The sequence below is a fragment of the Carassius carassius genome, chromosome 1 (assembly GCF_963082965.1).
Source record: "Carassius carassius chromosome 1, fCarCar2.1, whole genome shotgun sequence".
Classification (NCBI taxonomy): Eukaryota; Metazoa; Chordata; class Actinopteri; order Cypriniformes; family Cyprinidae; genus Carassius; species Carassius carassius.
The window spans coordinates 27,910,733-27,925,732 of NC_081755.1; the positions used below are offsets into that span (position 1 = coordinate 27,910,733).

At 37.7% G+C, this 15,000-nt stretch overlaps 1 protein-coding gene across 2 annotated transcripts; it reads right to left on the reverse strand.

Moving 5' to 3' along the window:
• Nucleotides 1-476: 476 nt before the first annotated feature.
• On the reverse strand, nt 477-14,703 carry pold1 (polymerase (DNA directed), delta 1, catalytic subunit). Of its 2 annotated transcripts, XM_059554517.1 has the most exons (27): nt 14,565-14,703; nt 11,884-12,082; nt 11,541-11,654; nt 11,315-11,455; nt 11,094-11,219; nt 9,650-9,818; nt 9,438-9,552; nt 9,209-9,338; nt 8,269-8,435; nt 8,048-8,152; nt 7,732-7,872; nt 7,535-7,645; nt 7,222-7,413; nt 7,050-7,138; nt 6,265-6,381; nt 6,060-6,173; nt 5,188-5,335; nt 5,001-5,096; nt 4,793-4,930; nt 4,526-4,701; nt 3,115-3,267; nt 2,152-2,254; nt 1,941-2,073; nt 1,134-1,247; nt 989-1,041; nt 806-903; nt 477-683 (listed from the first exon to the last, which is right to left on the reverse strand). In XM_059554517.1, exons 2-27 carry the CDS (start codon nt 12,068-12,070, stop codon nt 596-598), a joined length of 3,318 nt encoding a protein of 1,105 aa, XP_059410500.1. In that variant the 5' UTR covers nt 12,071-12,082; nt 14,565-14,703; the 3' UTR covers nt 477-595. The 2 variants fall into 2 exon arrangements, with proteins under 2 accessions (XP_059410500.1, XP_059410509.1); XM_059554526.1 differs by lacking the exon at nt 7,535-7,645.
• Between the last annotated feature and the right edge of the window lie 297 nt (nt 14,704-15,000).

Consider the following 15,000-nt stretch of genomic DNA (forward strand, 5'->3'; position numbering starts at 1 on the left):
CTTAATATAGCTTGGACTTAGGAATGCAATGAGAGAAACCAAAACATGCATGAACGCAATATATGGGATATATAAAATACTGCCTAGGGTGAGGTTTGATCCCCCCCCCCCCCTCCCCTCTCTTTCCCCTTGTTTTCTGAACCCTGTTGATCTGGGAAAAAAATATTTACTTAAAGCCCACAACCTGGTCACCATTATTACGATTACTAGACAAGCACTTTTTTTCTGATAAAAAAATAAGAAATTTCAATCCATTTCCATCTGATGATAGCATTTTTAAAAAAATATTGACATTAGAATTATTAAATGTATTTTTTCATAACTATGGGAACAGCAGTTATGCCTTAATTTCACACTTAAACCTGTAATGAATAAAGGTTTTGATTAAAGAAAGTTGTTTGTTAACCGCAAAAGCGGCAAAAGTTACTGACTGCAGCTTTGAGTATAATGTTAAATCAGCCAAGAGAAGACACCCATTTTACAAAAAAATGCACTATTTATTTATTTATTCAGCGACTAGAAAGTGATGATTCTTTACAAAACACTGAGGTAAGACCGAGGTAAAGCTGAAGGCAAAAGAAAAGATCGTCGTCCATCACCAACCAAAACGGGAGACGAGCTTCTCCTGATCGTCTAAATCCTTCTGCACTTTCTTCCTCATGTAAAAGATGGGGCAGTCTCGACTGAAAGAGAAAGGAAACAAAACAATGGTTTTATTCACTGGTATATTATTCACTACCACTAACAAAAATAATTCTACTACAGAGATTATTTAATATATTGTCTAGCTCTAGTGTGTAAATACCTGGTACACAGCACCTCTTCATGCAGTGAACCTTGACAGCGCTGACACTGAGTCCACAGACGAGAGAATTTCTCCTCCAGAGTCGACAGATGAGCGATCTAAAGGACACAGACCAATAATCTTCAGCCCCAATTATGAAGACAAGTTTGTCATGATTTGTACATATATAAACACAAAACACACCTCTTTCTGATAAAGCTCCGACTCTCTCTTTTTGCAGAAGTCACATACAGCCACTGTAGGGTGGAAAACAGTACGTACGTCAGTTTTGTGATTTGTGCTACTTCTGAGACCTAAACACACACACACACACACACCTAATACATACCATCTGTTTTGAGCACAGCTCGGCAGCCAATGCATGTGCTTCGTTTCTGAGCAAAAGCCATGAGACCACCAACTCTAGATGTCAAGACTGTCTTACAGCGCGTGTGATCGCCCTCTGAAACGACACAGAAAAAGCAGAAGGATTAGCTTTTTTACTATAGTTTGCCGTTTTTTTGGAATTTGGAACACAAAACAATATAAACATCTTTCTATTATGAAGTTGGAGCTTGAATCAGACTGAAAAATCCTTCACCGAACAAAATCACTGGATTGGCCAGAACGGGAACTGCATTAATGTCTGACTCGCTTAAAGTAAGCTCACACATTTACTGTTGTTTGGGGAATTTTTTGCAGTCCTTTCAATAGGAATCCATGTGACTGGAAAGTTTGTATGAAGGCCAAACATTTTCCCAGACAGCGGGTTCAAGTGGGACACAGAGAGCTGCTTTGTTTGAAAGGGACTCCTGTTTTATTCTTTGCTACACTATTTACAAAGAACAAATACAACTTTTTGCACACAAAATTTTACCTGAATGAAAAACACCTCTGATGAAACTGTCATTACTTTGAGTGATGTCTAACTTGAAATGAAGCAAGAACTGCTCAGTGTACTTAAGTTCTGTGGATCAGTATTATTACTGGCATACATCAACAGAGAGAAGTTTATTGTTTCACAAGACATCTTTATGAAACATAAGGTTAAAAAAGAACCAAAATAAAACATGAAAGCATATTTCACAATAGGATCTATAACATAAAGATCATTTTAATTTCACACCAACTTCAAAGCTTAATAGACGATACTCACTCAGCAACACACTCTCAGCTTTGCTCTCGCCCAGTATGGGTTCAAAGATGCGCAGTAAAGGTTTGGACAGCTGCTGCTCCAGGTAGTACTGTGTGTCTATAGGGATGTTGTTCTCCAGCACATAGATGGGGTCCTGAGAGACAGAACTCCACATAAACAACTACAGTACAGGAAATCCGTCACATAAAACAATGCAATACACAACACCGACCTCTGACTTCATATATGCTGCCACTCCCTTCGCTGCTTTGATGATGACGTAGGGGACTCGATCTCCGAGGTTTGGAGCGCTACCGGCATCACGCTTCCGCATCCTTAAAACCAACATTCGTGACAAGTGTTTACGTGCACAAGTGTATTTTTCATCTAAACTTGAAATAAGCAGCTGCAATCGTTTCAAAACGTTCTCATTTTAGAATAAAACCCCATGTTATTAATGTGGCAACATTCATTTGAAGAAAAAAAAATAAAATAAAAAAAAGAATAAACTGAGCAATTCCAATAGGGTTCTCGCACTGCAGTGCTCGGGCCCTAAAAACACACCAATGTCTACGATAACATCCTAAACTGTAAAATGACAAGAAAAACGAATTAAAAGATTCAAACAAAGTTTAAATAATACAAATTCTGACCAAAATAAACCAGTGTTAATTTTGTGTGTCATTTTGATCATTTTTTTTATATAATAAATTATATTATAACTGTATTTTATATAATAAACTTATATTATAAACAAAATAAACCGTTCTTATTTATCAATTGAGTTTTAGTTATTCTAGTATTTCTAGTTAAACTGAAAAATGAGAAATGTTACCTCAACAGCTGGCTGAAGGAAACAGTTATTTTGACATTTAAATTGTATTTAATTTTGATTCATGTTTGTTTTGCTTCAAGTGACAAATTGTTTTCTAATGGTTTTAGTTTTAGCCAACGAACCCTGCACTGAACAAAAACGGCCATCTAAATGAAAATGCTAATATTCCTCTCTGACAGTAGGTGGCGCTTATGGAAAAGCAAAAACACACAGGTTACCATGATTATCCCTGTGCACAAAGCAGCTGTAACATCACACAGAGGTTTTCAATCTAAATCTTTCTATACGCAGTTCCCTTCAGATTATCACAAATAAAAACTCTGCGAACTAACAGTCCAGATAATAAAAACAAACACGCACCTCTCTGCTAGCTCGACATGGGCCTGTTTGCCGGCATACTCCTGTGCGGTGCGTGTGAGCTCTTTAGTTATGACCAGCTGACTGATGTCAATGCGGTTGCACAGAAGGTCAGAGATCACCTCTTTAGCATGAGCTACCGCTCCATCAGGGTCTCTGAAACACAAAACACATTGTCAAGCCATGTGTATTAATATGTGTATAGGATATATCTAAGGTATGCTGCAACGCCAACATAAACAAAGATGGCTTTTGTTAAAGCTTGTAGTCACGTCTTCACTCTGTGCGTCACCATGGCGTATCCGAGCACATGGGGGTTTTCCAGAGCCGCACAGTAACGGAGTACATTTACTTGAGTACAGTACTTGAGTACAATTTTGAGGGATCTGTACTTTACTCGAGTATCATTTTTGGGGAGTACTCCTGACTTTAAAAAACCACGTTTGCTATTTTAACGACGGAAAACAGTCCAAATGTACTCTTGTACTCTTGATACTCAAGTACTTTTAAAACAAGTACTTCAGTACTTTTACTTAAGTAGACATCTGACTGTAGTACTTTTACTTGAGTAAAATTTAGCAAGGGGTACCTGTACTTTTACTCAAGTAATAAATCTGTGTACTCTGTCCGCCTCTGGGGATTTCTGAGTGTGTCAATGGCTACGTTCACACTGCAGGGCTTAATGCTCAATTCCGCTTTTTTGAAAAAATTTGATTTTTTTGCAAGGCCGTTCACATTTCCAATTAAATGCAACCTTTTGTGATCTCCTGTGTGAACGTGAAATGACCCAGAAGTGACCCGCATGCGCAGAAGAGTACTCAACGATCAACGACGTCACTCGTTGTTTGCGGAAGTAGCTAACGTTAAACATGGATGTCAACAACAGTGTAGTCAACAGCGGAGCTCTTTTTGCAATATTAAAGTTATTTTCCCAACGGAGCAAATTACAATCTTCTCGTTTTAAGAAGAAAATTAAAAAGGAGGAGAGCAAGGTTTTTGGCCATGGCGTTTTGTGGAGCAGTGTTAGCAACGTCGGTACAGAGAAACGTGTGGGTGCGGAGTCGCAGCCAGGAGTGGTGGGATACTGATGTGAATGGCTTCACTAATACATAATTCATCAGTTTATCTTCTCGTTCCCGCCTACTTCAACACAGAATTATGACGTTTGTAGCGTATCAATGATGTACGGGTCGGATACATGTGGCCTGGCCGTTCAGACGGAGGTCGCATTTCAAAAGATCGGATACGTATCGGATTCAGGACCACATACCCAAGTGGCCTGGGTCGCATTTGAAAAGATCGGATCTGTGTCATTCAGACTGTCATGAAAAGATCAGATACAGGTCGCATAGGGGCAAAAAAATCGGAATTGGGTCGTTTCAGCCTGCAGTGTGAACGTAGCCAATGTTTGTACCTGTCAATGAGGATGTTTTGGAGGCATGTGTTGATAAGGTTGGCCACTAGAGGGCAGTTGTCTCGTCTGACGGTCTCAATTCCTTTGCAGTCCATCTTATCATGATGTTCAGCATTAGAAGAGAAATACAAGCCGGCGTAACGCTTCTTATTGATCAGCAGATATGGGTAATACACCTGAAAAAGTGCGAAAAAGAGATTATTAAGCTTCTTAGGAATGATTCCACAGATGGATTCTGCTGTGAAATCTTGGGAGTTATTTCTGTACCTTCTCGAACTCTAATTTGATTGGTGGAACGAAGTGGGAGGAAACCCAATCGGCAGCCTCCTTTCCCAGATTCATTGCTTCCTGCACTGTGGCCACACCTAGTTTCACCATCACAGAGTCAGTGTCTCCATACACCACCTGAAACACATTTGACTTGCATCACTGCATGTTTTATTCCAAGGTGAAACACGTTCATGTGATTAAATACCTTTGCATCTGCCTGGTAACCATTAGAGATCGTGTATCTTGATTCCACAAGCTGTTTGGTCTGTTCAATCATCTGCCTACCAAAGCCAGTGACGCTCTGCAGATAAAGACAAAACCACAGCCTCTTAAAGCATCTCTGTTTGAAACCATCTGAGGGTATTTGTCCATGTGTGAGTGCTCAAACTGACCTGAGAGATCTCCAGACAGGGCAGCTTGCCCACCTGAGCCCCGGTGAACCCGTAAACGGAGTTTGCACTGATCTTCAAAGCCAACTGCCTTCCGTCCAGCACCTGCTTTTTGAAGGGGTCTGTCTCTTTCTTCAGCTCTGCCTTCGCCCTACAGGCACACCAAACAATCAAGAGTCAACATTTGAATATTATATTAAAGGGTTAGTTCACCCAAAAATGAGAATTCTGTCATTAAATTACTCAAGTCTCATGTCGTTCCAAACCCGTAAGACCTTCGTTTATCTTCGGAACACAAATTAAGATAATTTTGATGAAATCTGAAAGCTTTCTAACTCTGCATAGATAGCAATGCAACTGATGTGCTCAAGGCCCAGAAAGGTAGTGAGGACATTATTAAAATAGTCCATGTGACATCGTTACACGCATGCGCCTTTTAAAAGGCGGCAGAGACTGACACAGAACAGAAGAAATCGTTGAATAAAATCGCTATTATGCAAAAAGTATTCTTGTAGCTTCATAACATTATGGTTGAATCACTGATGTCACATGGACTATTTCAACAATGTCATTACTAGCTTTCTGTGCCTTGAATGTGTCAGTTGCATTGTTGTCTATGGAGGATCAGAAAGCTCTCGAATTTGATCAAAAATATCTTAATTTGTGTTCTGAAGATGGTCTTACGGGTTTGGAACGACATGAGTGAGTAATTAATCACAATTTTCATTTTTGGGTTAACTATCCCATTAAAGTATATAAATACAGAAGACACACAAATTTTAGCCAAAATACTAAATTTTTAATTACAGTAGACTATTTATCTTCAGGAGTGAGTAGTTTATCAATCTCCATTTCTTTTTAATTGTTGAACTCACCTTTTCCTGGCACTCAGCAGGTTTTCCAGGATCTCAGGGAGAAGGCCCTTCCTCACAGAGCTCTTCACAAACAGATCACCTGTCGGGGTCTTGATGAAATCTTCTGGAACCAGACTAAAAATAAATAGAGGAAAAAAAAAAACGTGAAATAAATAAATAAATATTTTATATAACACACACACACACATACATAAACTTCTCTCACCCGAGTTTTTCCACCTGGCTTTTCTGCAGGAGAGTAGTGTAACATAAATTATGAGCCATCATGATGGAGGGATACAGTGAGGAGAAATCCAGAGTTGCTATAGGAATACTGTAATACCTGGAAACACACACAGTTTCCACATTGTGAACCAACTACAAAGCAAATCATCTGCAAAATCTAAATGTTGCTTCAACTTTCCCACCTTATTATCGCACTTTTACATTACATAATACAACGAGATACTAGTTAAGGTCTTTTTATTAGCTATCAGAAAGAAAAGACCGCTACTAGAAAGTCTTTGGAATTAATAAATAAATCTCTCTTAAGCACTTGCATTTACTGACACCACAAGTGATTGTGGCGTTAGAAAGATTTTCGTAATGTTTTTGAAATACACTCCATATGCCAACTGAGGATAAAACAATATATTGTAAAATATTAATAAAAATTTAAAAGAACCATTTACTATTTTAATATTTTCTTTACCAATATTCTGTCTTCAGTGTCACATGATCCTTCATAAATCATTCTAACATGATGATATGGTTCTCAAGAAACGTTTTTTTTTATTATTAATATTGAAAATAGTGTGATATTTTTGTGGAATGTTCAAAATAAAAACGTTTAAAAACTTTATAAACGTCTTTTAACAGTGTGACCATCACTTTATCAATTCACATACATCAAACTATTTTAGATGACCAATTTTTATTTTTGTCCTCAATATGCACAATGTTTTCTGATTTGAGAGTGAAAATATGATCACAAAGGAAGCGGGTACGAACCCTTTCTCTGGTTCTATGACAGTGGCTCCTGTGTAGTCATCTCCGGTCTCTGTCCTCACCACTGGCATCACCAGATCCTGCTTCATAGCCTAGAAGCAAGCCATTGAAAATTCACTGAAGCATAATGTTGGCTAGCTTTGTTATATTAACACGTGTTACAAAGAGACCAGACCTGTCTCAGGAGCTGTGAAACCACTTTAATCTGCTGTCCACGAGAGAGCAGGTATGTCAGGGGCACCCCAGTAACTCTGGCCATTTCCATGTAATTAATGACGCACATTAACTTCTGCAGCAAGCGCAGGGGCAGATATGCATCCTTCAGACAGTACACAGCCAAACGCCTTCGGGTCTGCTCATTCCCATTCTAATCGGGAAAAAAAATACAAATAAAACAAGAGAAAGGAAAGACAGGTTTTATCTTTTTTAGATGTAGTTGAGAGATCTGATTGGCTATAAGAATAGGACAGCGCTCTGATTGGCTGCACCTGTAGGTCTGTGATGATAGAATGCTGCACATCCTCCTTCTGCTCCTGTAGAAAATGGAAACTAACGGCGTTCAGTGTGTAAGAGCGTAGTTTATAATCCCTCAGCAACACCTACAACACAGAGAAAACTTGGTGAGTCACAGCATGTGCAGTCATGTTTCAATATAATGCCAGTTTGAGAGTTTAAGTGTGCGTACCTGTAATAGGTCAAACTGCACACGTCCCTCCATATTGACTATTTTGTTCTCTCTGCGGCCCATCTGTTTGCTCTGGAAGGTAGAGTCTCTCAGGACCGATTTACTGCCCCACACACGGCCCAGATACGGGAACAAACTCACCTACGGAGAGAAAACAGTGGCTCACAATACCATTCACTTGCCTGAATTCTAATATAAAACCTTCTGACATGCACCACCACTTTTTTTTACTGGGTTTGTGTTCACTTTCCATCACAAAACACACACATACAAAAAGATCAAAATAAATAAATCTTAGTAAAAAAAAACAGGTTACCTTTAAGGTTGCAGCTCTGTTGAGGAGGTACGGAAGGTCAAAGTTCTGGATATTATAGCCAGTGATGATGTCAGGATCCACTGTCCTTACAAACTCAGCCCAACTCTGAGACAATCACACATATACTCCATCGTTATTATTGCACCATGTACATGTAAAAAAAAATGCACATGTAAGCATTTGGGTGCAAGTATAGTTGTGAGAATCTGTGCGTTATGTACCTGCAGTAGCAGTTTCTCTTGAGTAAAGCAGAGAATCTGGGAGCCCACTATACTGGCACAGCTCTGCAAGGTGAAGACCGTCCGGATAAACGGCTCCTTCTCTCCCTGACGCTGCACCATAGAGGCGATCTGAATCACAGGATCAATCTCTGGCTCCGGAAACACACCTGTAACACACACAAACAGTTCAGTTATTTACACAGCCGGCTATAATACAAAAGAGCAAGCACATAAGTGGCACAGTGGCTACTACTCACTACTTAAGTTAATTTGGCAATATATATAAAATTAAAATGAATAAATTTATGCATTTAGCAGACGCTTTTATCCAAAGCGACTTACAGTGCATTCAGGCTAACATTTTTTACCCAACATTTGTTCCCTGGGAATCGAACCCACAACCTTGCGCTGCTAACGCAATGCGTATATATATATATATATATATAAAAACTAAAAGGCTGAAGGACAAATTCAAAAAGTCATAAAACCCAGTTTGGTAGAAATATAGTTGGGTGTAAAGTATAACATTAGTTTTCTGACTATACAATAATATACTAAAGTATATTTATTAGTTATATAACATTTTCAATAGCATAAAATGAGTTTTTAGATTATTTGATTCAGAAAAAAAAGCAATTGCAACTTTTTTTTATTATTTAAAACAAAAATGTATTAAAATGTTTTTGTAAATAAATATAAAAAATATATTTGATTGTTAAAATTTATATATTTTCTAAAAACAATAAAAATGTGACCTTGTGGCCTGCTAAAGGGTGATGATACGGATACCAAAATTTCCACCAGAAATACTGTGGTCCAACACAATCAGTGTCTCAGATTCACAACTTTCTACCACATGGTTTTACGGGCTACCACTGAAACAAACACATCAAACGCAGAATAAGCTAAACTAAAAGAGCCCAAACAAAAATCTGCACACCTTTTCTTCCTGCACACTCAATATCAAAGCTCAGGACTCTGAGAGGAGCGATCCTCTGCCACTCTCCTTCAGCTGGATGACTGATCAAGTGATTCCAGGCCACATCCACCTCGTACTGACACAGCGACACCTGAGAGAAACACAATTAAAGACACACCACATGAGTGTGGCAGTTCAGTACCCATTTCCATCACTCTAATGCCGTAATTGACTGCTCTTATGTTTATACCTTTCCTGGATATTTTGAGTCTGTCTGTCCTACGCCCCTCTCCACCCTCAGCCTGTACTTTCCTTTAGGAAGCTCAATCCAGCAGCAACCGACCACATCACTGTCCACCATGAACCTGCCATCACACACACAGCAAATCTCACATGCTTTATCGGGTTGAGCAAACAATGTCCACCACACATCACCAGTTTCAGAAACATTCAAACACACACCTGATCTCAAAGTCAATGTTGGCTTCATAGGCCTGGTAGCTCTGGGTGGCGAAGGTGGCAAATTTAAAACCCTGCTCCAGAAGACGCTTCGCCGGGGCAATCAGACGCGGCATTGCCATGGTGATGCGCAGGAAATCAAGAGGTTTGTTTCCATGATAGTGATACATGCCTTAGCACAAATAGAGAAAAGCCACTTGAAATAGTTAAAAAGCAGTTTCCAGTTAAGATTGTTAGTTTGAAAGAAAGAAACATAAAAAACCAAATTACTATTAACTAAAATATAAATACTTTTATTCAACAGGATGCATTAAATTGATCAAAAGTGACAGTAATGACATTTCTAATGTAAAAAATATTTATATTTCATATAAATGCTGTTCTTTCGAACTTTCTATTCATCAAAGAATAATGAAAAACCAAATGGTTTCAAGAAGAAAAAAAAAGCAGCACGACCGTTTCCAACACTGTTTCCAGCATATTACAATAATTACTGAAGCATGGGACAATGAACACTTGAGCAGTGTTGGGGGTTACGCATTACAAGTAACATGAGATACATAATCAGATTACCGTATTTTCAAGTAACTAGTAAAGTAATGCATTACTTTTTAATTTACAAGAGAATATCGGAGTTACTTTTTCCCCATTTATTGACCGACATATTGGGAGAAATCAGAAGTACAGAGGTGTTGTGTGCGCTGTGTGATTATTATGTAGTTCTAGACTAAATGTGAATGTGCATTAATTCATCCCACTCTCAAAAAAAAAACTGATTTAGTATTCATCAAAATAAATTAAAACAGTAAAATGCAAACTCAGAATATGTTGCAAACCTACAATAATTATATATGTTAAATAACACAAATGTATTTAATCCCATTTTATGGACTAATGTCCTTGCTGCTGACTTTTGATGATCCAGTTCAACCAAACTAATAAGCAAAAATGGTTTTGTTTTTTTTTATTGCTGAAGAGTGTTGAACCTGTGAGTGTTATCCTGTGTTCTACTCTACAGACGTGAATTTACTTTTCCTTCAGCCTGAGGTTTATTCATTACACTTTTTGGTGTGAAAGGGCTTTACATTTGCTATAAATAGAACGTATTATATAAAAAACAATCAAGCTCTGCTCATATTTAAAAAGTAATGCGAAAGTAATGCAAATGTAACATAACGCATTACTTTCCATAAAAAGTAACGAAGTAACGTAATTAGTTACTTTTTAGGGAGTAACACAATATTGTAATGCATTATTTTTAAAAGTAACTTTCTCCAACACTGCACTTGAGTAAGTTATTAAAATAGAAAATAGTTATTTTAAATTCTCACAATATTATAACTTGAATTGTAACAACAACAAAAAAATAAATAAATAAATAAATAACTGACCCCAAATTTTTGAATGATAGTGTATACACACAAAACATTACACTAAAATTACTTACTTTCCTTCTTGGTGATGTCCACTGCCAGAACAGTGACTGCTATATTGTCTTTATTGGACCGCATATCCTTTAATACAGCAGAGTTCAGCTCTCTCTGAAACTCAGCCAAGTGTGCATTTGTAAAACCTGAAAAAGAGACACAGACAAACCACTGAAATCATGAAAAATGTGTTTAATACATCTCAATGACACTGAGCAGATTCCTGTAATTGGCAGCTCACCGTTGGGGGCAGGAACATAGAAATACGGGGCGAATCCATGAACATGGCAGCACACGCTATTTCCACTGTCTGTCACACCAAACATGCGCACTATGGGCACTTTGCCCTGTACCTGCCCGGGCATTCCTGCTACTGCAGATCCTAAACACCGGACAACAACACACTGAGGGAAAGGCCTAGATTATGGATTTCTATGTGTGCATTTGACAGCGCATGTGTGTCTCACCCAAGTAGTAATCCAGGTCTATCTGCTGGAAAATGAGTGTGTCTGAGTTTGGTTGTAGAGGAAGTGCGTGAGGTCGTTTCCAACGTGGATTAAGATCAGTAGAGAATAATTCACCTGAGCAAAAGAGGGCAGATCATGTATGCATGTTTTTAAGTATGCATATGTTAGAAAGTTGTTCGATTTTTTTTCTTTAAGATAATTATGGGATTTGCTTAATTTTTCTTTTTTGTTTTGTACTGTAACTGGATTAATATTAATATATAACTGTATTAACGTTGTTTTTTAGTGCGTGAAATAATAAATGCAATTTAATTGATTACAAAGAAACACAAAACACACTTACCCACTGGAACAACATCATGACCTGCTTGCCCCTCGCCTGACTCCGCCTCCATTTCCATTTCATCAAATAGAGCGAGTTCTTCTTCAAACTGGGAGGGACTATCCTCCCAGTCTGTGTTCATTTTCCCCTTCTTGGCCTGTGAAGCCCCACCCACTGCAGGGCCTCCAATGCGCCTTTTAAACTCCATTTTGAAGCAGCCCTGCAAAAACAATATCAGCTTTTTATTAGCAAATCAAACACTTACAAACACCCACTTCGATCTTGCCAACTGAATGTGTGTTGAGCACAGTATGGGGTTAAAGCTGCAGTCCCTAAATTTTACCTCTTTGTCGCCATCTATGTTTGAAAACCTGCAATTCCAGTTCCTTGTGTTATTATATTCCATGAGTGGGTTGTGATCCAGCTGAACAAGTAATAAGTCTGCCACGCTTTGTTCTGACCAACTGAGGAAAAAAGTCATTCCAATAAATCGCTCAACCAATTTAATCTAACGATAGATTAGCTCATATCACATCAAACCCTGCAAATTATTATTATCGTTGTACTTTATTCTCAAATTATTCAGTGTTAAAAACATCAGCATTGCGTGACTTAGGGATGGGACGGTATGAAAATTTAATATCACGATTATAGTGACTAAAATTATCACGATTATCAATATTATCACGGTTTTGTTGAAACGAGATGAAAGTGTTCAAAAATAGTTGATGCTCACACTGAAAACATTTCAGCAAGTTTTATATTTAATAATCAACAAACAACTAATAAAACAAGCAACTCTATGCACTTAATTTAAAGAAAGATTAAATTCTGTGGCATTTCCTTCCTTACAATGAAAAGTGTAGAAGCATAGAAAAGCATAGAAAAGTCACTGACTTTTGCCATTCCTTCTCGAAAAAAAACAAAAAAAACATTGTGCGCTGCGCTTGCGTCAGACTGTTGCTGGCTGGACATGATTTAATAGTGAGTTATTAAAACCGCGATAATCAAACACGGTTTTAATGATAATTCATTTTTAAACGATATTACTAACCTTCAGCACATTTTATCACGGTTATCAATAAAACCGGTTACAAACAATAGCAGAACACGGACTACATTTTATGGTTCATTATATTAAAGAACATTTCATAACGTCTCAGACAACTGTACATTTGTGGCTACTGTGGCTTAATTATAAACACTATCGTTAACTCATATTTACCCTAGTAAAAACATGGTACATTTTAGTACGATCGTCACTTCCCAATGCAAACACGCCCAATAAAATGGCCCCACCCCTGTCACTTGATTGACAGGTTTCCATGTAGACGTTGGAAATTCAAATGCAAAAGGTATTGCGATTCCATTTGAGTTTTGGCAGTTTACATGCACAGTGCAGAGAGAGTGAAAAGGCAAATGTGGTAATTAATATTGCTATTTAAATATGACACGCTCATAGCTCGTAAGATATGGAAAACACAATTGCAAACGGACTTTGCATTTACATTTTAAATTTGGCAGACACTGTGCGTTCACTTAATCGAAAATTAAAACGGTAATGCGCGATTTGCATTTGCGTTTGGATTATGTCACATTTTATGCGTCCACAAATTGAAAACGCAATTGCAAATACAATTTGCAATGCCTTTTGAATAATGTCCGCGATATCATTCCATAGGTTGTCTTTAAAATACACATCTTTTGTAAAGCCAGGCTATCTGTAATCAGAAGCACATTTAATTCACATGCGTTTCATATAATCTTTTTTTGATTACAATCCACCATTAAAATGACTTTTGACATTTAATTATTCCAGCTGGTGTGGAAATAGGCTTTAATTAAACGATCCGTCACCTGCAGGGTCCTCAGCCTAGTAGCCAGGACCTCTTCATGTTTACAGATGTGACATAATGACGCAGTGCCATGCTCGAATTTCCCGCGAAAACCTACCCGAACCACTCAAATTAGGAAACATTATTATAAATAACTGTTGTGAATCGGAAAAAAGTAATGAGATAGTTTCCAACACTGGCTGGTTATGTACTTGCTCAAATATTGATTTTGGATCATTTTAACGCAAAAAAGTAACGGACTGCAGCTTTAAGAAAATAGGTGTATAAACAAATAAAAGGATATTTCAAAATTAGCTGCTTAATTGTTTCTTCATAGGTTTGTTAAGTTTGACAGACACGTGGTGTATAAAACAGTAGTGATCTGTAAGCTTTCACTAGTCCTACTTGGAACTTTTTAGAAACTAATGTTTTTAATGATCTGGGCATCTTTAGTTTGGGCAAACATCATTATTGTATTGTGCACAATCAACAATGTTTTATTTAGCAAGCAACATACACAGAGTAAGGTTACAGTTTAACTTATGAACACAAGTAACGTTAACGTTATACTTTAACTTATAATTAATCTCAACGGATAATTCAGCAATCAAAATAAACATTACTTCAGCAAGGGACCGATCGCATAAACAAGATTTATGCTGATAATGTTTACGATCACACCGCAGTATTATTAAATGCTACACTAAGAGAACCGGACAAACAAGAAACTTAACAAAAACATGTTAGCAACATGCAAAACAACAAAGAGAGGCAGAAAACGCATGCTACACTGCAAAATGAGCTGCATCAGGCAATGCAATATATCATGGTGAACTCTAGCCACTGAACAAATGCATAATCTTTCACCTTTTATTCCAGCTCGATCGCTATTACTCCGCATATGTACTTCAAAAATCTCCCGCCACTTCACAGTGTTGAGTGTCAGTTTCCACCGGTTCTGAGCAACATCCGCTTTCCCGGTAATTTTGCGTAGGGCCCACGAAGGACTCCAATTGGTCTAAATGTAGGAAGTGAATCGCTTGTGTATGGATGACGATTATAGCCATGTTGAGAAGGTCGTGTTTGAGAAGCGCGATAAAGAAATAAAAAAACAGTGTTTTAATAAATGAATAGATCGAATGTGAGTCAAAATTATAAGCTACAAAATAAACTTAAAATGTTAATGCAGCCAAATAGCTCTTTGTACTTTTTCCCATATTTATCTAGATATTTATTGGAATACTTGATGATGCTTTCATACCTGATTATGAAATGGTTGAATATTACATTCCATTTTATAAAA